Below are 26,321 nucleotides of genomic sequence, written 5' to 3'. Positions count from 1 at the left end.
AGGCAGGGGAGGTCACCGGCCTTGGGGACTTGGTGCTGAGGCCACAGCAGCCTGCTTCTCATCCAGTTATGCCAGCAGCTCTGCATGCGAGATCTCATTCCTCCCAGCTGGACTCAGTTTTTGAGGTTTGGGCAATGATCTCAAGGGTAGGGACGTGGGAGATGAAGGTGAGCCCACGGCCAGCACATCTTGCTTGGGATGGGAACCCCAGCTATCACTGGATAATAGCATGACTCAGCAACCACCAAGAACCGGTACTGAAAGAGCAATGCAGCAAACAGTGAGAAGGAACTATTCAAAATCACATGAAATTCAAGATTCAGAAACCTCGCTTCATCTTTTTTGTGGGGAAACAGACATGGCTCCTAAGCACTTTGTTCGCGTGTTAAGCATCTGCCTCCTGAGCAGCGTTTCCTATGGCTGGAGATCGCCAGCATCCTTGGACAACCCCGACTGCCCTTCACCATTCTCCTTACATGACTGCTGCCCAATCCCTCTGACAGGCAGAAGGGGTTTCACGCTCGATGATGTGCACAGTGAGTGTTATGAACCCCTCTCCTTGGATCATCGTTGCTACTGTGTTTCCTCCTCAGAGCTGACATGCAGGCTGATGGGCTGGAGACAGGTCCCCGGGGCAGGGTGGCTGGAGCCCCAAGACTGGGGTGGAAACCACCATCTGAGCCCTGGGCAAGAGCCAGCCTGTGGGGGGCAGGGGACATGGGGGAGAGACTGAGGAGGAAAATACAGCCCTGTTTTCTTAATGAAGCCATTGCAAGAAGTTTCCCTCCTGTGATTAGACACCCCAGCTGGCTCCGAATGAGGGACGGGGAAGCCACTGCCCCAAGACTTTGATGGAGGAGCAGTTCCACTTTATTTCCCTGGACCTTCTGCTGAGGTTCTCCTTTGGGGACTTGCCACCTGCCCTTTTCTGTTCTGTCTTTCTTCTCTTTCTCTTTCTTCAAGGATGCTAAGCTGTGAGACTAAACAAGCATACATGTTTACAGTTGAAATGGCTGATGTGAATGGACAAATCCTTCAGGGTAGGGGGAAGATTGAGAGAGAAATTGGCCGGCCATTTCCATCCGTATGGTTTCTCTCGGAGCAATGGCCATCACTTACATTTTTTCTGAAGTGAATGATGGCTGTGGCTGGTGATGATATCTTGGGCAAATTCTCCCCAGATTGCAAGTGAAACCCTGCATTTTGGTGAACTGAGAAATGATTTAAGGAACAAACTGTGAATTCTGCTTCGCTTGCCCCTGAAGTAGTATCTGACTTTTTAGAAGCTTCACTAGTGTCCCTTCCTCAACAAGAAATGGACAACCTCTCTCTCCTCCCAATATACTGAAGAGGAAGACCCAGAAGCATCAGAATGATGAGCAAAATGAAGAATGGCACAAGAAGAAGGAAAGACTCAACTCCCTTTTTAAGCAGGTGTAGGGATAAGGTGGGGGGGGCTTTGAATTGGATGAGAGAAAAGTTTTATGTATGTATGCATGCGTGAATGCACGTAGGTATGGATTTTAAAGTGAGGGAAACTTTGCAGACAGAGGAATGCACAGGACTTAAGACTAGAGTTGTATACATTTAGACAAAGGAATACACCTGTGTAAGTAACATCCCAGTCAAGATGTCGAATATTTCTATTTCTCCAAGAAGTTCCCTTGTATTTGCTACCAGTCAGTCATCACCCCCATAGGCAACCACTGTTCTGATTTCTCTCATGATTTAATTTTGTCTTTTATAGAATTTTCTCCTTTTTGGTATCTGCCGTCTTTTGCCCAGCATAATGTCTGCGACGTTCATCCATATTGTTGCATGCATGAGTAACATTCATTTTTATTTCGGAGTCGTATTTAATTGTATGGATATGCCACAATTTTCAAATTCCCTCTTCTATTGAGATCGACAGACATTTGGGCATTCCTGTTTTTTTGGCTATTATGAATGAAGCTGCTATGAACATCGTTTTTAAAAAAATATTTTATTTATTTGAGAGAAAGCACGAGCAGGGGGAGGAGCAGAGGGAGAGGGAGAAGCAGACTTCTCACTGAGCAGGGAGCCTGATGTGGGACTTGATCCCAGGACCCTGTAATCATGACCGGGGCCTAAGGCAGATGCTTAACCTACTGAGCCACCCAGGTGCCCTGCTATGAACATCTTTGTGTAAATCTTCTTGAGGACATATTTTCTGATATCTCTTGGGTAAATATCTAGAAGTGGAATTGCTGGCAGGTGTATATTTAACTCTAAAAGAAACTGCCAAACATTTTTTGAAGTGATTATATTTTTATACACTCCCAACAACAGTGTCCATGAGTTCTGGTTGTTCGGCATTCTTGCTGATGTTCAGTATTTGTCAGGGGTTTTGACTTTAGCCATTCCAATGGGTGTGAAACAGTGAATTTTTCCTTGTGGTTTTAATTTGCATTTCCCCGGTGACTAATGATGTTGAGCACCTTTTCATTTGCTTATTGGCCATTTGTATATCTTTCTTCAAGTGTCTGGTCAAAGCTTTTGCCCTGAGGCTAAAGGTTTGATTCAGCCTGTATTACCTCTTTTCATTCCTGACAATGAGTTGTAGATGTTCAAATAGGACTTGGCAAGTGACCAGAAAGCGGACACATCTGCCTGAGAGGCCGTCCAGGGTCGGGGGAGGGGAGTACACCTGTGATAGTACGTGTCTGAAAGGTGGTGGCTAGATAACCGAGTTTTTGAAAAGAACTTAGGTGGGGATGCCTGGGTGGCTCAGTCGTTAAGCGTCTGCCTTAGGCTCAAGGGAGAGGGGATCTTTCAGCGTTGGTCCTTCTTACAACACTTGGCTTTTGACAATTTCCACCGTGTGCCACCTTACTAGCAAAACATGGGCCTTCGATGAGCCTCAGTTTCCTGATCTGCAGACTGGGGATAACCATGCCTTGAAGGTCTGCTGGAGGACTGTAGGAAGTAAGACAGTTGCAAGTGCTCAGGAATGTGTGATGTTCTGCAAATAATCAAATCACCCGATGGGGTCATCCCCTCTCTGACACCTTGCTCTTCAATAGCCTTCTGCTGCTTCAAACTCCTGTTGGATCAGACCATGTTTTCTCCCCTCAATAAATCACTCACTCATCTAGGGTGTGGAAAGTGTGGACAATTTTCTGGATTATGTATCAATGCCCGAGAGCCTGGCACCTTATGCAGGTAACTCTTCCTGTTATTCGGTGGAGACTTTTGGGGTTGGTGTGGGGACTTTGAACAGTTTTCCGTGCTTGAACCTGACCAGAGTGTGCCTTTCTTGCCTCAGGAAACATAATACCTTCTTTCTCTCTGCTCAGATTTCAGCCTGCCTGGTCTGAATTAGAAAAGCATTGTCCAGTGATTTTCTTCAATGATTTTAAAGGTAATTAGCTGCTTTCTCAGGTCCAACGCTGGCTTATGAATTATTTTTTATTAAGTTAAATTAATCCAGCTGGGACAAAAAAAGTAAACACGCGTGCTTTTTACTCATGTTCGTGAAGGAAGCGAGTCCTCCTCCCTTCTATTTAAGTCAAGATAACTTTACGTGAAAAAAAGAATCAGGACTCTACTAATTCTTTTCTCATTTTAATTATTTCAGAATTTAAAAAAGGGTCACGAGGAGTCTGATAATAAATAGGGCGAGGCTGACATGCAGGCTACTAACGTGAAGAGAGTAACTTTACTGGAAGTTTTCTTTTTGGGAAAATCTCTTCAAAAGGCTCCTAGATTAAAGCTTCGATATCCCTTTTTGTGTGTTGAATTCTGAATTCTGAAGCTTGCTGGTTGGAAGGAAGCACAGATAATTTTTCTTTTTTAATCCCAGGAACTCAGAGATTCAAAGGTTTTAAAGTCCTGCACCCATGGTGAATTGCTGACTAAAAGGGGTTGGAGCAGAAGTGGGTCCCTAGGTGTGGAGACCATTGTCATCAAGAGTAAGAAAATGAAATGGCTCTGTATGTAGGTCAACGACCCCCTCTCTACTGTAAGGTAAAAAAATTAAGGATGACCTAAAATCTACTATGTATAAAAAGATTCTGGAGAAAGTAGCTCTTTCTTGTCAAAGTGATAATATGTTTATACTACCTGAAGCCAGACCTCCTCGGAGTCTAACTTTAGGGGGACTCTTTAGAGCTGAAAAGCTGTGGTCGAAACCCCAAGCCCTTTCTGACATCTATTACCTTTTTATCCTTCAAGGTAGTTGGCTATGTTATTGTAGAGGTGTTCAATGGAATCCACCAGCATTTCCCATTATAATCATTGATATCGAAGGGATTCTCAGTCAGCTGTTGCATAGTTCAGCCTGAACTTCTGGTATATTCATCACTTATCTCAAACTTTCCCCCACTAACCAGGACTTAAATAAGTCAAGACTGTCAAATGAAAGCACCAGGGAGAAATAGTCACATAGAGAGATACGCAGAGGCAGAAGAGAAATGAGAAGAAGAGGAGGAGAAAGAGGAAGACAAAAGAAAAGAGATTTAAAAAGCTCCACATTAATACAGAGGCATTTCAAAAGTCCTTATTAAACCATCTTCTGGACCTGTATGATTTCTGAAAAGCCAACTCAAGCCAGGAAATTAGTTCTTATCACACAGTGTATAAGCTGCAGCTCTAGTGATCTGCATACATCTCAGATCTTTATGATATCCAAATGTGAGCTTGGTGGCTTATTGGAAGAGCTATTGATGGGAGTCACAATAATTTGTACTCTGAGTAGGTGTTTCTATCTCATTTTCTTAGTAAAAAGCAATACTTTTCTAATATTGTAATGGGAGGTTGGAGCCTAGGGTGTAAAGCCAACTTGGTTTTAAAAACTCTTCTTATTTTAAAATTATTTTAGATTTATAGAAGAGTTGCAAAGGTAGCACAGAGAATTTCCAAATGCCTCTCATCCAGCTTCCCCTAAAGTTAAGCTAGAAAGTGGAGAATGCCTGCAGCTGAGGACAGAAATGGATCACAGGGTTTGAACTTACCAACATGATTGGCAAACACTGAACTGCTTGACCTCTCAAAGGACCTCTGGGCTCCCAGACTGGGGCTCAGTGAAGGGGTCCTAGACAGAGCCCAGTGGACTCAGAATTGAGGAGCTGGATCTAGGAGTCTGGGGAAGCCAAGGCAGGTGGCGTTTGCAAGGCAAAGTACCTGGCAGGGGTGTCTTCACAGAGAAAGAACTTTGCAGAGGGTCCCCCTGAGTATGCATTTGAGCACTGATTAGTGTATGTGTGTGAGGGAACTGCTCAAGACTGGGGAAATAGCCCCCCAAAAGGGCTAGAGGGAATTGTGCTCATAGCATGTACGGGTTCAGGAATAGTGCCTGTTCTCAACAACCAGAGTGTAAAACCTCAGAAATAATGGGGCATGGCTTAGAGTACTAAGAAGGGTGTTGTCTCAGTAGTGGGGAAAAAAATTAACCTTAGACTAAATACTGCTCTGATCAAGACCCAGAAAGATTATAAAGTTTTTCAAAATAACTTTACATTCCAGGGCAGAGATCAAGAATATTGATAGGGATACAAAAATATCCAGCACCCGGTGAAATAAACAAAGGAAAAAAAAAGAAACTGACCTAGATGACAGAATTAGTAGATAGGTAAAACAGTTATTACAATTATTTCCATATATTTGAGAAGCTAGAGGAAAGACAGAACACATTAATGTTTGGAAAGATGTGTTCCATCTTCCACAAATGTGTGGAAGATATAAAAGAGACTTAACATTGGACTTCTAAAGTTGGAAACCATGACTGAGATGAAAAATACACTGGATGGGAATAATGGTAGATTAGGTATTTTAGAAAAAAAGATAAACTAAGTACAGAAGAAAAAAATGAACAGAGCATCAGTGAGCTGTGCAACAACTTTGAATGGTGTCACATACATGTAATTGGAGTCCCCGAAAGAGAGGAGGGGATGGTACAGAAAACATGTGAAGAAATAATTGCCAAAATTTTTCCCAATTTGATCAAAAGTATAAGCCCACAGATGCAAGAAACTCACTGAATCTCGAGGACAAGAAACATGAACATCAAAACACATTATTATCAAATTGCTTATAATCAGTGATAAGGAGAAAAGAGTTAAGCTAGGAAAAGGGCATTATTACAAAAGAACAAACGTAAAAAAGACAGATTTCTCATTTAAAAATGGAAGTTAAAATATAGTGGAGCTGTGTCACTGAAGGAAAAAAACTCTGCCAACCCAGAATTCTCTACCTAAAAAAGCACCTTTCAAACACTCAGGGGAAATAAAGACCTTTTCAAACATACAACATACACTGCAAGGATTCACCACCAGCATATCTTCCCTATAAGAACTATTAAAGATAGCCCTTCAAGCAGAAGGAAAATGATACTAGATGAAATCTTTGATCTATACAAAAGGATGAAGGAAACTGGAAATAGGAACTCCCTGGGTAAGCATAAAAACTTTTTTCTTATTATTTCAATATATTTAAAAAATTATTGACTAGTTGAACAAAAACAGTAACAAGTTATTGTGGGACTTATACGTAGAAGTAAAATACGTGATACCAATAGCACAAAGGCTAGGAGGAGAGAAATGGAAGTATACTGTTGTACTATATGTGAAGTAGTATGGCATTACTTGAGTGCAGACTGATAAGGTAAAGATGTATACTATAAACCAAAGCAACTACTAAAATAACACAACAAAATATTGTATAGGTTAAGCCAAAACAGGAGATACAACGGAATCACAAAAAATCCTCAATTTTTTTAAAAAGATTTTATTTATTTATTTGAGAGAGAGAGAGAGAGAGAGCAGGGGCAGGAGAGAGGGACAGAGGGAGAGGGAGAGCAGATTCCCCGCTGAGCAGGGAGTCTGATGTGGGGCTTGGTCACAGGACTCCGGGATCATGACCTGAGCTGAAGACAGAGCTTAACCAACTGAGCCACTCAGGTGCCCCCCAAAATCCTCAATTAATACAGAAGAAGGTGGAAAAAAAGAAGAGAAAGGGAACAAAGAATGGATAGAAAAAAAAATAGCAAGATGTTTGATTCAAACCTAGCCATGTCAAATCACAGTAGATGTAAATGCTTTAAGCATCCCATTAAAAGGCAGAGACTATCAGACTGGATTTAAAGAAAGATCCAATTATAAGCTGCCTACAAGAAATCCACTTTAAAAATTCAGACACAAAGTGAGATTGGCCTTCAATCAATTGTCAGCAAGAAACTGAGACCCTCAGGGGCGCCTGGGTGGCACAGTCAGTTAAGCATTGGACTTTTGGTTTCGGCTCAGGTTGTGATCTTGGGGTTGTGGGATGGAGCCCTGTGTTGGGCTTCTCGCTCAATGCAGAGTCTGCTTAAGTTTCTTTCTCCCTCTCCCTCTGCCGCCACCAAGCACTCTCTCTCTCTCTAAAATAAATAAATAAAGCTTAAAAAAGACCCCTGAGACCTTCAGTCCACAGTCCCTGAGGAACTGAATCCTGCTGATGACCCTATGAGTGTGGCAGCAGATTTTTTTCCAATTGATTCTTCAGATGAAACCCCAGGCCTTGATGACATCTTGATTGCAGTCTTGTGAGTGACTCTGAAGTAGAGAACCCAGCTAAGCCATTCCCAAACTTTTCACCCACAGAAACTTTGAGGTAATAAATGTGTGTTGTTTCAAGTCTCTAAGTTTGTGGTGATTTTTTTTTTTTTTTAAGTAGGCTCCAAGTCCAACATGGGGCCTGAACTCATGACCCTGAGATTAAGACCTGAGCTGAAATCAAGAGTTGGGGGCTTAAATGATTGAGCCACCTTGGCGCCCCTGTGGTGATGTTATGCAGCAATAGAGAACTAATATAGATGGAAAAAGATATACTAATGATAACACTGTTCAGAAGCAATTTATATTAACATCAGACTAGATATATTAATATGAGACTAAGTAGTTTTTATTTTATTTTATTTATTTTATTATTTTTAAAGATTTCATGTATTTGACAGAGAGAGACACAGTGAGAGAGGGAACACAAGCAGGGGGAATGGGAGAGGGAGAAGCAGGCCTCCTGTGGAGCAGGGAGCACAATGTGGGGCTCCATCCCAGGGCCCCAGGATCATGACCTGAGCCGAAGGCAGACGCTTAATGACTGAGCCACCCAGGCACCCAAGACTAAGTAGTTTTTAAAAAATTAATTTATTTTATTTTTAAAAGATTATTTATTTGAGAGAGAGAGAGAGCAAGAGAGTGCAGGGTGGGGAGGGGCAGAAGGAGAGGGAGAAAAGAATCTCAAGCAGACTCCACACCAAGCATGGAGCTGACATGGGGCTCGATCTCATGATCCTGAGATCACGACCTGAGCAGAGTTGGATGCCTCACAGACTGAGCCACCCAGGCGCCCCAAGACTAAGTAGATTTTAGAGCAAAGAATATTACTGGGTGTCATATGCAACTGATGAATCACTAAATACTACCCCTGAAACTAATCATACACTATATGTTAACTAACTTGAATTTAAATAAAATCTAAAAAAAATGATAGAGGCCAGTTCTTCAAGAGGACATAACTGCTAAACATCCATGTATCTAATAACAGGGCTTCAACATATTTGAAGCAAAAACTGATAGAACTGTAGAGAGAAACAGACAAATCCACGATTGTAGTTAGAGATTTCAACACCTCTCTTTCAATAACTTGTAAAATAAGTGCGCAGAAAATCAGTAAGGATATAGAAGACTTAACACTAGGCAACTTGACTCAGTTGACATTTATAGACTACTTCTCCCAACAACAATTCCTTTCTGGTGTACATGGAACATTTGCTAAGACCGAATATATTTTGTATAATAAAAGAAGACTCAAATTTAAAAGGAGCAAAGTGATACAAAGTAAGTTCTCTAATCACATGGAGTTAAATTAGAAATCAATACTAGGTATCTGGAAAATACCCAAATATTTGAAAACTAAATAACACACTTCTACATAATTATGGCTCAAAGAAAAAAAATAAAAAGAAATTAGAAAGAATTTAAAACTAATTGAAAGTGAAAATATGACATTAAAATTTGTGAGATTTTGCTAAAGTAACACATAGGGGGACATGTATAGCACCAAAAGCATATATTAGAAAATTAAAAAAAAATCATCAAATCAATGACATTAGTTTCTATCTTCAGAAATTAGAAAAAGGAGAGCAAATGAAATTCAAGATAATCAAAGAATGGAGGGTAAGGAAGGCCACCAGGGAAGTTAGTGAAATAGAAAACAGTAAAACCAACCAACCAACCAATGAAATCAAAAGCAAGACTGATCAGGGAAGAAAATAAAAGAAACGATATAATGAATTCCAATATCATGAATAAGAGTGGTGATATTACTATAGGTTCTACAGATTAAAAGGATGATAAGAACAATTTATGCCAATAAATTCAACAATGTAGATGAAAGAGCTAAATCTTTTCAAAGATACAAGCTATCAAAGCTCACTCAAAAATAAAGAAATATTTTGAGAAGTACTATAGCTATTAAAGAAATTGAATTAGTAGTTAAAAAGCCTCACAAAGAAAACTCCAGGCCCAGATAGCCTCACTGATGGATTCTACTAAACATTTAAGAAAGAAATAACAATTTTATACTAGCTCTTCAAGAAAATAGATAAGGAAGAGACACTTTCCAACTCATTTTTGAGACCAGCATTACTCTGACACCAAGACCAGAAAAAGACATTACAAGAAAAGAAAATTATGGACAAATATCTTCCATGAACACAGATACAGATTAAATTTTTTTCCATGTAATGAAACTCAAGATCCTTTATTAAAAAGGATAATACTCATAGACTGCAGTTTATCTCAAGAAGGCAAGGTTGGTTTAACATTTGAAAAACAATCACTGTAAATCATCATCATCATAACAGACTAAAAAAACACACCATATGATCATCTCTAAATGTGCAGAAAAGGCATTTGAGAACATTCTATATCCATTCTTAATAAAAACTCTCAGCAAGCTAGGAATAGAAGGGAGCTCTCTCGATCTGAAAAAGTTCAGCTACAAAATCCAACATCTAATATCGTACTTAATGGGGGAAGACGTAAGGCTTTCCTCTAAGATCAGGAATAAGAAAAGTTTTCTGTCCCTTACTACGTCTATTCATCATTGCAATGGAGGCTTTAGCCAATGCTATAAAGCCAGAAAAGGAATAAAATGCATCAATTGGAAAAGAAGTAAAACTGTTTATTCAAAGATCACATGGCTGCCTACATAGAAATCTTATGGAATTTACAATGAGTTATGAGAACAATTAGTGAGTTTAACAAGGCTGCAAGATACAAGATCAATATGCAAAAAATAAATTATTATTTTATATAATAGCTACATATGATAAAAATTTAAATTTAAAAAATACCATTTACAAAGCACCAAAAAAATAAAAAAAAATATTTAGGGATAAATCTGACAAATATGCACTAGTCCCATACACTGAAAACTAAGAAACAGCAGAGAGAAATTAAAGACGTAAAGAAATGGAGAGCTTTATTGTGTTTGTTATATCAATTCTCCCCAAATCTATAGATTGATCCACAGATTCATAGCAATCCCAGTGAAAACCTTGCAGCCTTTTTTGTAGAAGCTGACAAACTGGTTTTTAAAATTTATATGGAAATGCAAAGAGCTAGGATAGCCAAGAACAACTTTGACAATGAACAGTGCCTGAGAACTTCTACTACCCGACTTCGAGATTTCTTCTAGAGCTATAGTATGTAATACAAGTGGTACTGGTGTCAACATTGACAAAGAGATCAACGAAATAGAATACAAATTCTGTCATGGAGCCCCGGCAACCTTGTATGTATCCACATAGGCCATGCAAGCGAAAGTCTTGACCCACTGCTGATCTAAGTCTTGGCAGGACACTCTGTGATCTTTATGGATGGGAAGGTTGTAAGGTGCTGCTGTAAGGCCATTGTCCACTTGCCTCCCTATCATAAGAGTTTTTCATCATCTTTTGGGTTCTGATGAGGCTTGGGACTTCCTGCCTTGCCTCCTCAGAGTGGAGCTGCAGACTATAGAGCCATTCAGCTCAAGTCTATAGTTGGCTGCTCGGCAACTGGATATCCTACAACTCACACAGCTAATCATCTGGCCCCTTTCATTTAGGTGTTGGCCTTCCTGATGTGTGGGGGGAAGAGTTGGCACCTTTGGCTATTCCTCTCTTCACTGCTTCTATAGGTGATAAATGGTCTGAATTTAAGGGTGGCTCTTTGGGTCTTTACCAACTGAAACAGTCAGACCTTGTCCTGTCCTGTGTGTACATGACGAGAGAGTCCAGAAAGAAACCCACACATATAGTCAGTTGATTTTAGACAAAAGTACAAAGGCAATTCAGTGGAGAAAGGAAAGGCTTTTTGACAAATGGTGCTGGAACAATCGGACATCCATGTGCAGAGAAAAAAGCTTCAATCCATACCTCACACCATATCCAGAAATTAACTAAAAATGGATCACAGACTTAAATGTAAAATATACAATTATTAAATTTATAGAGGGAAATGCAGGAGGAAATGTTTGTGACCCTAGGTTAGGCAAAGATTTTTCTTTTAACGTATAATAACCCAAGATAATCCCCAAAAGAAAAAATTGATAAGCTGGATTCCACCAACATTAAGAATCGCTGTTCTTCAAAACACACTTTTAAGAGAAGAAAATATAACCCATAGATCAGAAGATAATATTAACAAATTACATGTCTGATGAGGGACTTGCAGCCAGAATATATAAAGAAATCTCGAAATTTAAGAAGAAAACAGCCCAATTTAAAAACACGGGCACAAGGTTTAAAGATACTTCATTAAAGCGAATATATGGATGTCAAATAGGTACATGAAAAGCGGCTCAACGTCACTTGTCATTAGGGAATTTCAAATCAAAGCTACAATAGTGTAGCTTTTCTACACACCTATTAAAATGTCCACAATTAAAGAGTGATCATACCAAGGACCACTGAGGATGTGAAGGAACCAGAACACCATTGGAGGGAATGTAACATGACCCAGCCACTTCGGAAATCAGTTTGGCAGTTTCTTAAAAGGTGACCTTTTAATCATATCATAGGAGTCAGACATTCCAATCCTAAGCCTACATCCAGAAGAAAGGAAAGCATACACCCCTACCAAGGCTAGTACACAAATGTTCATAGCAGCTGTTTTTGTTATGGCCTCGGACTGGAAACAATCAAATGTCTTTCAACATGTGAATGGATAAACACATTGTGGTATTCCCAGATCACGGAAGACCACGGAGCAATGCAAAGGAGTGAATTGTGGATCCGTGAAACAACATGATGAATCTCGAAGTAATTATGTTGCATGAAAGAGACCAGACAAAATAGAAAAGTCTGGCAAACTCAGACTAAATTAGAGTGACAAAAAAGCAGATCAGCAGGATAATGGAAGAGGTAACAGTGGGGCAGGGAACCTTCTGATGGGGATGGGTGTGTGCACTATCTGGATTGTGGGGATGGTTTCATGAATGCATATATATGTCCACATTTATCAGATCCCACACTTAAAACGTGCAGTTTACTGTATGCCAATCACACCTGAGTAAAGTTACTTACAAAAATACATTGTTAGAATATTGTTTCCTTCAGTCGCTCTGAAGACCTGGTGGTCCTCGAGCCTTTCTGAGTCCCTGTTCTCCTCTAAAGCGATACTGGTAGGTGGTGCCCCTCCTTGGGTCACCGAGAGCCCAATAGCCCTCCCTGTCTGCTCTTACAATGGTGATTTTATTTAATCCTCACCCCAGTGATAGAAGAAATGATAACCCCAAGGGCAGGGACTAGAACATTTTGACTAAAGAAGTGTCAAGATGACAAAATGCAAGCCGAGAAACCCAAGCGTAAGTCCTGTGCTACGACGCAGTGGCCCCCCCCCCCCGCGGCCTCTCCCGGGCCCTCGTGGGCCCCGTGGGGACAGACACCCTCCAAGGTCAGCCGCGGGGCTGGGCAGGCTGCTGCAGACCTTGCAGAACCCCGGCGCCTGGGCAGGCTGAGGGCTCGGTGGGCTGCGGTGCCCCCGCAAAAGCCGGGGACAGCTCGGCTTCCTGTGGGACTCCGAAGCCCCGCCCGAGGAGCCTACCATTTATGTCACACTGTGACAATTATTCTGCATAAAATTATCATTAAAAACCCTAATTTTTCAGCCTCCAACCCCGCCAGTGGCCTTTTAGCATTCTTCAGCGCCGGCGTCTGCAGGCCTGTGATCACCGCGCTCATTACCTCGGTGTGGCGCCTCCCGCCTCGCGCTCGCAATCAAGCGCTAATTATACCCGCCCGGGGGCCGGGGGCCGGGGGCCGGGAGGTCTGGGTCCGGGGTCCGGGGTCCCGGGCCCTGGGCCGGGAGGAGGATCAGTACAGTCCCGGGGCGTGGGGGGCCCTGGGTCTGGGGTCTTAGGAGTTCGGGTGTGAGTCGCGAGGCAGGGGCAGGGGTAGGGGCTCAGGTCGGTCCGGGGTCCCGGGTCAAGAATCAGGGGTTCAGGGTCTGGGTGGGGTGGTGGGGGCCGGGGTAGGGACCAAGGGCGGGTCGCGGTCCGCGGTCAGGGCGGGTGACCAGATGGAGCGGGCCATGTGGCCGCTGCGGGGTCCCGCGTCTGGGTGGGGTCAGGATTCAGGAGGTGTCTGAGGTCCGCGGCCAGGGCCCGGGACCAGCTGGGTTCTGCAGCGGTGTTGGGGGGGGGGGGCGGCCACAGGGTCTGGGGGCGGAGTCTGGAGGTGGGGTGGGGCTGGCTGGGTTCCGGAACGGCGACAGCGGCCCGGGTCCGGATTCGGGGTAGGGTGAGGACGCGGGGTGTGCCCGTGTCCTGGGGCATGGGCCGAGGCTGGATGCAGGGTCCAGGGATGGGGCGGGGAGCCGTTGGGTCCTGAGGCGGGACCTGCGGGGCCTGGGGGCGGACCCAGGAGGCGGAGCCAGGGGCGGAGGGGCGTGGCCGGCTTCTGGAGCAACGGCCCAGGTCCGGTCCGGGTCTGGTGCCGGGCCGGGCCGCGTGTCCTTACCCGAGCGAGGCGGCCGTGCGGCAGAGGTGCAGGGGCGTCAGGCCCTCGGCGCTGAGCAGGTCGGGGTCGGCGCCGTGCTGCAGGAGCAGCTGGGCGCAGGCGGTGTGGCCCCCCAGGCAGGCCTCGTGCAGGGCTCCCTGGCCGCTGGGGCTGGCGTCGGGGTCCGCGCCGCGGCTGAGCAGGTGGCGCACGCAGGCCGTGTGGCCACGGGCCGCAGCGATGCACAGGGGCGTGGTGAGCTCGCGCTTGTACTCTAGGGTCCAGAGGCCTGGGGGAGAGGAGAGGTAAAGTGAGTGGGGGTACCGGTTGGGCGCGGTGTCCATTAAGGCCGAAATAGGGTGAAACCATCTCTTAGAAGTAGCTACCAGGTGGGCATGTAGATACATAAAGATACACATAGACCATATAGAGGTATATAAAGATGCGGAGGGTTGGGGCCAAGAAACCCAGTGAAACCCAGTGAGTTCCACAAATGTGGGAGGGGGGTGGATATCTTCTACCCTAGGGAGATGGAGGTGGGAAGACAGAGGCAGAGTGAGGCAGAGAGAGATCTTGAGGGAAAACGGGGTATGAAGTTGGAAGAAGGAGAGCCAGGAGGCCCAGGAGAGGCCTGGGGAGGGAGGTGGAGACGCAAGGGGGAGAAAAGGAATAAAAAAGAGATTGATAGGGGCCACAACTGAGCCAGAGGGAATGGAGGGTATTGAGAAGCAAGAGGGTCTTGCCAAATATGGGGGTAGCTGGGGACTTGGCTGGGATTTGAGGAGTGAAGGGCTGACCCAGTGGGTGGGTGGTGGGAGAATGTAAGGCAAGAATTCACATTTTCCAGCCTCTGAATTAGGGACAGCTTGAGGCAGGGAAGTGAGCTGTGGATTTTTCTGGAATCCAGCTTTCTCTCATTGAACCCCAAACTTATCCCTTTATCATTAACAGGAGAAGACAGCAGACAGAATAAACTGACCCGCTGAGCCAAGGTTGCTCAAGGAAAGGCCTTAGAAAGTTTAGTCCTCTTGGAAGCGCTGCGTTTCAGAGGCTCTCTTTGATGTGGTGTCCACATTCAGCACAATTCTGGTTTGTTTCTTTGCGCTTTTTAGGGTTGTGTGTGTGTGTGTGTGTGTGTGTGTGTGTGTGTGTGTGTGTTAGGTTGCTCTTTCTTGGTGGATGAATGAAGCAGGTGCTATACATTGTACTTGTCTGAAAACTTGGGGCTTTCAAAAGGCCCGTGGAAGGTTGTTAGCGGCCAGGAGCGCTCGTGGAAATGGGGAAGCAGTCCCCGGTGAATACACTTCAAGGGACAGGATTTCACATGGCAGGAATGCCTTCTGATAATGATGGAAGAATCGATACCATGGCTGTAATGAGCTGCAGAGGAGACCCTTTTCACAGGCCACCTCCTTCCTGGGACCCATGCTGAGCAGGTTTTGAAAGACCACTCATAATTACCTACCTGCATGTGGTGCGGAGTTCCAGCCTGCCCCGTGTCCCCAAGGCCCAGCTCTGTGGGCTGTTGCACACTCGGTGGGGGATGTGGGGCCTATTGTCCTGGTAGTGGATGATGTTGGCCAGAGGCCCTGGGGATGTGGGCCTGCATGGGTTTGATCTCCCCTTCTCAGGGAAGCCCAGGGCTGATTTGGAGGGGGATGGATGCATATAGTTCTTGGTGATAGCAGTGGTCTACATTCCTAGAGGGGCCAGCTCCTGGTTTTGATTGTACTCATTTTCCTGAGCTAGGAAGTCTACTTACTGGGTGGGTGGGGGGCTAGGAAGGAGGTGCTCCATTCTCCAGGGCACACCAAGTTCCCAGCCCAACTCTGCCCATGCCAGCAGCCCTGTTCACCCAGCCTGGATTCCTGAGACTTCCCGTGGCCTGATGGAAGGGGTCTCTGGTGGACCTTTAGCTCAGCCACTGTGTATGGCCAGCACCCCTGTCCAGGTCCTGGGAGACGGTGATAAGCTTCCACAAGGCCTTCAGGAAAACCTGACTTCTGAGGCAGCTGTCTGGATCAGAAAGCTTGAATCTGCTGCCTATAATCCCCACTCCCCGGTCTAGGTTCTGCCACCAGGAGGAACAGGGACATAGGATTCTCTCCATGTGCTACATCCCTCTAAACATCAGCTGCTCATGCCAACGCTCTCCTTGGACTGTGAGCTGGATGAGGCCAGCATCGCGTCCTGGATGTACTGAGGTACTGGGGGGCTGCTAGTGTTACCCCCTTGCCCACGGCCCCCTTCAGGGGGAGCTGTAACTGGCCACCAGCAAGTCCTCATATGAGAGAGGGCACTGTTCCCAGGCTGAGTTTGGTCATTTCTGTGGCTTGGGTGAGCTGCAGGGAAAGCAGAGTGGCTGAGCGGAAAAGAGCAGGGAATGCAGCAGTCCCCAGTGCCACCCACCTTCTCTTCCCAGTCTGCATGGAGGCCACAGGTCAGCACCGGCTCTCAGGGCTGCCCCTTCCACGGCAACAGCTTATCGCCTTGGTGGGCAGCATGTCCTAACTTTCTGTGGTTCGGGTATGCTCTAGAAAACCAGCAGAACTCAGGAGTGGAAAGAGTAAGGTGGAGAAAAGGAAGGAGCCTTTGGATTCAGACCATGGGTTAACATTAATACTTATTTGAAATGGCAACATTTGAGTGTGGTGAGTGTGTCCAGGGCTGGGAGGCATGTGATTAAAAAAAATTGACATTGATCGAGCATTTGAGCTGTTGGCATTCTTGGTCGAATTACCACCCAGCTCCTTGGAGGAATGTGTGCCCCTGTCTGGGACAGATGAAGGAGGGGAGGCCCAGAAAAGCTCTGGGACCCCCTGAATTGGGGGGTGGTGTGGCCCCAGACCACAACTGCACTTGCCTCCCCTGAAGCCCCCGCCGCCTCACTGGTTGCTCTGAGCTGCTTAGCCCTTTGACAGTTTTGGGTTTATTTCCTTCTCCCCGTGGGGGGTATAAACGGGATGATGTCCGTTCTTTGGAAGCTGACCTTCTGATTCTTTGCCTGCCTGAACCCACAAGGTAGGTACATGGGACACGGGACATTGGCCGTTGGCCCACTGACCCCAGGGTCTCAAATCCTTTTGGTCTGGCAGAGCTGCAGTGGATTCCAACACATGAGCCCTCTTGGTAAATGTCTTGCATCTGGACACCCCAGGGAAAGGGTGCCCAATGCAGAGTGTCAGCCGAGAAAGCCCTGGCTGCAGCCTGGTGGTCAGCGAGTCTCTTTATCCCAGGTTGGGGGGTTAGGGGAGTATCTCTCTCCTTGGCGGCTCTCTTGCCAGCCCAGCATGTAGTGGTGTTCAGGCTGCAAGAATGCACTCAGACATATGACTTAGGGGACCTCTGATTTCTTCCCCCTCCCTCCCCCACTCTCAGGCTCCCCTGGGTTCCTGGAGGAGCACCAGCTGAGTGCTCTCCCTCAGTTGATGCTGGCTGTGCCCCAGCCACCCTGCTGTAGCTGTGGTGTTCACAGGTTCATGGAAGGACCTCGAGCAGAGCTGCGTGCCAGGGGACCTGCCTCCTTGGCTGCCAGACACAGACACTAGCAGATCAGCACCCAAACCAGTGTTCTCTTTTAAAGACAAGAAGAACCTTCCAGCCTCAGGTGGCCACTTCTCACCCACATTTTGGCCTAATTTGATTTCTCACATCTCATCATCTAAAACATTGTGCGGACCAAATTTCATTTATAGACGTCCCTCGCTCGTGTATGTTAAATGCGGCGCCTATGTGAGCAGTCTGCACACCAGAGTTACACATCCAGAGGAGTGTTAGTAGCTCCTTAAACATAAATAGCTGAGCTTTAAAGGAAAAAGGGTACCTGACAGTCCAAATGTGGCTAGGGATTTCACCTGCCACTCCATCTCATCCTTCTTGATCTCAAACACCGCGTTGGCATCCTGGAAGAACCGGTTCATGAGCTGCTCCAGACGGCTCAGATCTCCCGTGACCAAGGCAGCATGGTACTCGAGCACTGGGGACCCAGCTCTAGCTTGAGGCTCTTTTTTCATCTTCTGAAAGATTTGAAGTTCTCCTCTAACTGGCTCTGGCCATCTCTCCATTGTAATGCTGTTGGTTTCAGAAAAGTTCTCCAGGAAGGGGAAAGATGGTCTTATGGAGTGTGAGCTATTTCTATTGTCATTACTCAATTGTCATCCAGTCGGGGCTTGGTGGTGGTGTATTTATAACTCCTGCGGGCCCCGGTGTGATCATGGTTACTTGATATGACCAGCATCGTGTGACCACTGACATGCCAGAGTGCTCAGCCACCCTGTTGTGATTATACAGATTCGACTTCCAGAGACAGACACATCTGTTTACCTCCACAACAGCTCTCCACACAAGGGCAGACACCCAAAGATGGGTGGGGCTTCTTTTCCTGCTCTGTAGGGTGTCTTCTTGTTGGCCTATCACTTTCTTTGCTGCTGTGAGCAAGAGTGGGTGGACGTGTGTTCTGAGGGCTGTGTCAGCCCTGAGCATGTATAAGGGAGCCCCAGCTGGACGCTGCAAATGACCAGGCTCTCTGCAAGTGTCCCTGGGTGGGAGGCTCCATAGGGCAGACCAGCGATTCCCAAAGGCATCATCTGGGGCCCCTGGTGGCCTGTGAGTTCCTTCCAGTTGTTGAGAACTCATCCCCAAAAGTGCATCCCTTGCTGAAGATGGGAAATGCCACAATTTCTGTTTCCTAAATGAATGGTAACAGCTTTTTATTGGCAACTTACTAGTTATTTGTTACAGTTTAGTTCAGGGCTTTATTTTATTGTCTAAAAGTTAATAAAGTCATCTTTTTCTCATAATATAGGTAATACACAATTCTTACATCTTTTTTTCCCAATTCTTGTTTTTCTCCTACTAGGAAGTTGGGATGGGCCACTGTGGTTGGGCAATCACATCCTTTGCCATGTCCGGTGTCAGTGATGATAAAACGTGTGACCAGAGGCTAGAGGGAGGACGGAGGCTCAGGGAGGGTGCTGCCTGGATGGGCCAAAGGGGACATGCTGAGCACGTGCCTGGGGCAGTTACGCACAGAGCTGCTGAGAGAGGGTAAGAACAGGAGCCACCACCCACAGGGTACCAGCGCTGGACACGCACCTGTGGGATCCTGTCGCTATACGGTGTTGCAGTCAAAGGAACGACAGAGATGACAGGAAGAAAGACTTGAAGTCAAGGAGGAAGCACATCTTTCACAGCCACACTTCTTAAGCACCCTCTTCCCCCATGTTCCTGTTTCTTGATCTCCTCTGTACCTCAAAGCACCCCTTGACTCGCTCTGTTCTTCTAAGCACGCTCCCCCCATACCCCAGCCTGAGCATGCCCTCCGTGTTGGCTCTTTGTTTTGAACCGTAATTTGGCCCCTGGAGGGCCCCTTTCACCAAGACTTTCCACAACAATAGGGGGCCCAGCAGAGTACCCTCAATCTTCCTTAGAAGAGGTAAAGGGTGAAGGTGAAATCACCTGCATTTATCATTTAATAACGATATGTTCCCACCCTGGTTGTATATGCCTACCCTACAGGCGTAAATGTACATGCATGGACTGATCCAAAGCCTGGCGTTTCCCTCGCATGGTAGAACTCACATCTCCTCTGCAGAAGAGGGCTGCAGGGTTCCTGGGAAGAGGGAGATGTGCTCATCTGTCTGGTCACTGTGATGCCTTCAATGCAGGCAGATAAGCAGTGTTGACCGTGTCCCCAAAGTTGAAGGGCTCTCATTGGTGACAGACAGCTTGGGGGTGGGAGGGAATTGGTCACTGCCTGAGCTGGCTGCCATGGGGACTGGGTCTATTATCCTCACTGTGGTTGTCTGACGCCTGGGCCGAGGCTCAGTACAGAGGATGCAGAAGGGCCCATGGAGTTCGGCTCTTAGGGCATGGGGTGAGCTGCAGGAGGAGGCTCCTTCTACCCAAACATCCCCAGCAAGTGGCTCTCTGTCCAGGGGCCCCATAGGTGGACAACCTTGGTGCCATATGCAGAAGAGGAAACCGGGACTCCGAGATTCAGGTTACTTGCTCAAGGTTTCTGGATCCTGAGATGGTCAGCACCCGAACACCTCCTGTGAGCACAAAGACTTCCTACCTCACCCTCACTGCTGTTGTTGACCGTGACACATTTTAGCACAGGGATCAGTAGTCCCCTGATGGTGTGTGGTGTCTCGGGCCTCCAGGTGTATGCACACGCTGTCCCCTGTGCCTGGCATTCTGGTGTTTCCCTTGTCACCTGTCTGGTGCCACCCATTCTTCAACGCTCAGCTTAGATTCCCTTCACCTCTATGGCTAGTCCTGATGTCTGTCCTGGCACTCTGTCCATGGTACCCGGCTCACTGTTGGTTACTGCTCTCGTCTGTGCCCCTACTTGACCACGAGCTTCTGCTTCTTAGTACCTAGCACAGTGTTGTCACTGTGGTCCTCATCTGGTCCTCAGTGCAGATAGTGAAAGAATGAATGGACTGATCTCTTTGAAATTTGCTCAAGTGCATTGAAATTCCTCTTGTTCCTGGCCACCTGCTACCTTTATCCCTTAGGGAATTTAGATGGTAACCTGGCCCCTTGGCTGGCCAAGGACAGGGCCTCAGATGCTGGGGCTGAGGTTCTACCTCAGATCTGTGACCTTCACTGTACACCCTACCTTTCCCCACATGTCAAGATGCCTTACCAAATTTCACAGGACTGTCTATTGAATGCTTCATGGGGGCTCTTTGTTTTTTTTTATTCCAGTATAATTAACACATGGCATTATATTAGTTTCCAGTGTACAATACAACGATTCAATAATTCTATACATTTCTCAGTGCTCATCACGGTAAGTGCGCTGTTAATCCCCTTCACCTATTTCACCCATCCCCCATCCACCTTCCCTCTGGCAACTACCAGTTTGTTTTCTGTCTTTAAGAGTCTTTTTTGGGGGTCTCTTTTTTCTTTGTTCGTTTTGTTTCTTAAATTGCACATATGAGTGAAATCATGTGGTATTTATCTTCCTCTAACTGACTTATTTCACTTAGCATTATACTGTCTGGGTCCACCTGTGTTGTTGTAAATGGCAAGATTTCAGTCTTTTTTACAGCTAATATCCCATTGTATATGTATACCTCATCTTCTTTATACATTCATCCATCAATGGGTACCTGGGTTGCTTCCATATCTTTTGTACATAATGCTGCAATGAACATAGGGGTGTATATGTCTTCTTGAATTAATGTTTTTGTTTTCTTTGGGTAAATACCCAAGTGGAATTACTGGATCAAATGGTAAATCTATTTTTAATTTTTTGAGGAAACTCCATACTATTTTCCACAGTGGTTGCACCCATTTGCATTCCCACCAACAGTGCATGAGGGATGCTTTTTCTTTACATCCTTGCCAACACTTGTTATTTTTTGTGTTTTTGATTTTAGCCATTCTGACAAGTGTAAAGTGATATTACTTTGTGGTTTTAATTTGCATTTCCTAATGATTAGTGATGTTGAGCATCTTTTCGTGTGTTTGTTGGCCATCTGTATGTTTTTGAAAAAATGTCTATTCAGGTCCTCTGCTCATTTTTAATTGAGTTATTATTATTTTTTTTTGGTGTTGAGTTGTGTAAGTTCTTTATATATTTTGGATTTTAACCCCTTATAGGATATATCATTTGCAAATATCTTCTCCCATTCAGTAGGTTGCCCTTTTGTTTATTGATGGTTTCCTTTGCTGTGCAGAAGCTTTTTATTTTGGTGTAATCCCAATAGTTTAATTTTGCTTTTATTTCCCTTGCCAAAGAAGACATATCTAGAAAAATGTTTCTATGATTGATATCAAAGAAATTAATGCCCATGTTTTCTTCTCGGAATTTTATGGTTTCAGGTCTCACATTTAGGTCTTTAATCCGTTTTGACTTTATTTTTGTGTGTGGTGTAAGAAAGTGGCCCGGTTTCATTCTTTTGCATGTTGCTGTCTGGTTTGGTGGAGACTGTCTCTTTCCCATTGGATATTCTTGCCTTCTTTGTCATAGATTAATTAACCATATAAGCATGGGTTTATTTCTGGACTCTCTATTCCGTTCCATTGATCTATGTGTCTATTTTTGTGCCACTACCATACTGTTTTGATTACTACAGTTTTCTAATGTATCTTGAAATCTGGGATTGTGATACCTCCACTTCAGCTTTGTTTTTCTTTTTCAAGACGTCTTTGGCTATTTTTTTTTCAGTTCTCTTTATATTTTGGGATTATTTGTTCTAGTTCTGTAAAAAATGTTGTTGGTATTGGGATTGCATTAAATCTGTAGATTGCTTTGGGTGGTATGGACATTTTAACAATATTGGTTCTCCCAACCCATGATAATGGATCCATTAGGGCTCTTTAAAACCTCATTTCACATGTTTTAAATTTTACCTCCCTTGTCTCCATCAGCAGCGGCAAAGACAGAATCAGTGTCATCAATGGAACAGCTGAGATTTTTTTCAAGGCCCCCCTGTGTGCCTAAAACACTGCTGGGTGCTATGGACAATGCAGTGGTAAAGAATATAACCACATTTGCAAGGAACGCACATCCTCCATCAGACATTAAGAGGCTTGTGCATACAGAAAATGATGAAAGGCAACACTACATAGACCATATCCCATATTGGTTGTACACTAAAATAAAGCCAACCACTCTCCCCACTTCATTCACATACTATGCAGTTACTCTATTAGTTCTTTGGATTTTTCATTTCTATAACCTTAGCCATTTTGCCATGTTATTTTTCTCAGATTGACTGTGATTAGATTCATTTCTGAAGGACTTATTCATACACAACTATAAAATGATCCAACTTGGACTTCACTTTAAACCAGAGAATTCCTTTGTTCCTGATATATTTTGTCATGGGTTATTTTTAAAAGGGGTGGGAAAATTGGAGGTGAGTCCAGGGATAAGAGCCATTCTGGCCTGTGTTCTGTGGTAAATTTAGCTTTCCATGCATTATATTTGTCAACAGCGCCCTAAATATCCAAGCTTGATTTCGGTGGGTAGGGAGTAGTAGTCCAGAAACAGACACGGTTCTTTGTGAGAGCTTTAAAAATAGCTTGTGGTAGACAGCGTTGATTTTACAAGTAGGACATGTAGATTACTTCAGGAGCATGATAGAGGCATCTTGTTTTTGTTTTTTTAAAGAGCAATAATAGCCATATGTGTGATTATTACATTAAAAAACAAAATAAAACCCAAAAGACCCTACAAACACATAAACCAATCCATTCGTTCATCTATTCATTCCATAAGCATTCATGGAATATTATGCTCTAGGGTGTGTGGTTAGGTGTTGGGGATACAGAGACAAAACATACAATAATCCTGCCCCCAAGGGTCACACAGGAAAGAGCAGGGACCACAAGACCCTAACACACAGGGGTCCTCCTTCCCACCAGCCGAATGATGTCCTTAAGTGACAGGTGAACGGCACTGTTTCCTGATCCAGCACTGGGCTCCTTCTTGCCCATTGCACAACAGTTCTCTCCATCCATACCTTGCTTGGGTCAGGCCATTTTAATTTCATTTTCATTGTCCTTACCCTTCTCAGCTTAGTCAGAGCCAATGCATAAGCTTCAAGATATGACTCGAATCTTATCTTCTCTGCCTATTTCAGTCCATATGAAAACTCAACTTCTTCCAGGAGTGAATTTGTATATGGTGTTGCTGAGCAATTACCAAAATCCTTGAGGAATTGTGATAAAACAGAAGGACCAGAAAGACTAGAGTTTTAGTTTTCAGATAAGTAAAGAATTTGCTTCCTCAAAGTCTGAATTGACATCAATGCTGGGCAAGATCCCTAAAAAGGATGAAAAAGATGGTCTGGGAACATTTAGAAGAGGGAGTGGGGGTACTTGGAGCTCTCTGGGTCACTAGGAACAAGTCACGGTGGATAAAAGAATTTTCCTTTGTGACATGGAATTATTCATTAGTAGGTAGAGGGGGTGTAGGCATGGGGTATAGTTCTACCTGCAGTGGAAAGTTTCCTGGAAACCTTTTAGAGAAGGTGGAAAAAAATATGGGTCTTTTTTTAGGAAAGTCTTGCTAAAAACTCCAACTCGAGAAATAATACACATGGTACGTGCAGAGCGATGGTTCAAATCTTGGCTGTAAAGTGGAACCACCTGGGGAGCATTAAAAAGATAAGGATGTCTGGATCCCAACCTGAGAGGACCTGGTGTCACGGGTTGGGGAGTGCAGCCTGGCCATCAGGTCTGTTAGACACCCGCCCCCCCTGCCCCACTGGTGCTTCTAATGTGCAGACAAGGTTTTCATTCTGATCCCGTAGGATATATGCTTATGGATGATTTAACTGAACATATAGAATATAGATGCCCCAAGGTGACATTAAAACCCCAGTCACATAGGATCCCATTGTCCTCTGGGTCAAGTGGCTGAGACCCTTGCACAATGCCGCGGGCTCCCGTTTATGGTACTAGACTTTTCTTCTTGATTTTAGGGTCAGAGGTTAGTGGTGCTATTGTTGATATTTATACCCAAATTTAGGTGACATAAATGCAGCAGATTATTTGACGGTATTTTAAGCCATTCAGAGAGCATATCGGTACAGAGTAACTTGTGTCAGTCAGGTGTCAGTTTGAGTTCCCTTCCTCCCTGGGACCCTGACCGCACCTGGACTTTGCCTCCTCATGTTTTTCTTGACCCCCCTGTCTGCTCAGGCTGTGTATGCGCTGCCCTGCCCCCACGCTGGGGCACAAAATTAGCTCCTTAGTTTTTTGGTTTGGTTTGTTTGCTTTTAAGCCCAATACCAACATTATGTAGGAGTTTGGCGACTCTCCTGAAGATATGAAGGGCCTGGCACCATGTGCACAGTCTTACCCCTCCTCTCTCCTCCATGGGCACTTCCTCTGTCTCCGCACAACCACCAAAGTCCGCCCCCCTCCCCCCTTCCCCTTCAGCGTGGTTCCACGCATTCTCAGAACCTGCCAGTTTCAGCTTCTCCTCCAGGGACCTGGTCCAAGGAAATTCTTCTGAGCAAATACAGCACCCTTCTTGAAAGAGGGGGATTCTGATGAAAATAATCTTCTCCAAATCGGTATGCTTACTGGTTTTGGTTCCTCAGAAGAACTATCAAATGGTACCTATTTGATGGAGGAACTTCCCTTGTATCTGTGGACCACTTCAGAGTACTAAACAAACTTGATTGTGGTGGCCTTTTATTGCATATGGTGGAGTAATCTTGGGAAAAGAAGGACAAAAATCCAAATAGGGGTGGACACCCAGCTTCTATCTGGACAACTCAGTGAATGGACTAAATATCTCCAATAACTACCCAGGTAGTCAACTGGATTTAAATATAATTTTGCAAAGAATATTTTTGGGACTTAAATGATAAACATAATGTTTTATCCATAGAAGACACAAAAACTGAAGGGTAGGTAGCTAATGAGAGGGAGTTCTGGCCTCGGGATCAAATGAGACGAAAAAGTGAAATCCACCTTAAAATTATAATGAGATATACAAATGGTAAGTGTTTGAATGAATTATAGTTATTATTCTCAAGTGATGTCAGGATCTTTGTATCCTACCATTGAACTGACGAATGATTTTCTTTTTGCTCAGAAGTGTCTGAGGATGAGCTCTGCTGGTAGTTGGTGGAAGAATCTAGTTGAGCTAGAAATGTGGGTTTTATTACAGGCTCAGGCTGTTGTTTCTCTAGGACAGAGACTTTACATGTGCTCAGGCCACGAGGTAGAGTTTCCAGGCTGCAAGATGCTCTGCCATTTCTTTGTGTTCTTGGAGAGAGCCAAACATATGGATTCTTTCCTGGGTCATTGGGCAAATGTCTGCTTCCTTCTGGGATCAAGTATCCAAGTAAATGGACAAGCTAGGACAGCAAGTCATTCCCCAGGTGGACATTGTGAGATTCTGAGCACTTTCTCAAATATGTGAGTGTGTATTGTTAGCCTGGTCAATTCATACTTCCTACATGAATCGTTTCTATAAATGGCCATGTATGAAATCTGATCAGACCCTAGGATACTCACATCACTACTGCTTGGCCAATAGCTAAGGTCTTACAGTGAACTACTTTCATTGTAAATCATTTTTTCTTGTTTTGGTCCTCACTCTCCCATTTAATTTCTAAAACCCACTCCTCCTTCATCCCCACTCCCTGTAGCTTTTTCAAATAAAAAAAAAGTTTTTAGAATAATAAGCTAGGCGGGTGTTTAAGGCTCTGCTTTTAAGAGCTCCAGGACACATTCACCCATCTACCAGAGTTAGTCACACAGACATTAATATAAAAAATGTTAAAATATCTCAACCTTTTCTCTGAATAACAATGTTAGCACAGCACACCTCATTTAACAAAACATTAAAACATTTTACTTCCTC

General features: G+C 44.7%; 1 protein-coding gene across 2 annotated transcripts in view; it reads right to left on the bottom strand.

Annotated features, from left to right (window-relative positions):
• ASB18 (ankyrin repeat and SOCS box containing 18) overlaps positions 1-26,321 on the bottom strand; it is a 60,081-nt gene that overhangs the window by 22,391 nt on the left and 11,369 nt on the right. The window contains exons 3-4 of one of the 2 annotated variants that reach the window (XM_028105087.1): positions 17,802-17,921; positions 14,000-14,267 (exon numbers count right to left, since the gene is read on the bottom strand). In XM_028105087.1, coding sequence (XP_027960888.1) covers positions 14,000-14,267; positions 17,802-17,921 — 388 coding nt within the window. The remainder of the gene's footprint in view (positions 1-13,999; positions 14,268-17,801; positions 17,922-26,321) is intronic. The other variant, XM_088022012.1, reaches the window with a different exon arrangement.

This window comes from Eumetopias jubatus, unplaced genomic scaffold (assembly GCF_037043125.1).
Source record: "Eumetopias jubatus isolate StellerSeaLion01/CBP00866 unplaced genomic scaffold, mEumJub1_p1.0 scaffold_3, whole genome shotgun sequence".
Classification (NCBI taxonomy): domain Eukaryota; kingdom Metazoa; phylum Chordata; class Mammalia; order Carnivora; family Otariidae; genus Eumetopias; species Eumetopias jubatus.
This window is presented reverse-complemented; position numbering and strand designations above follow the sequence as displayed.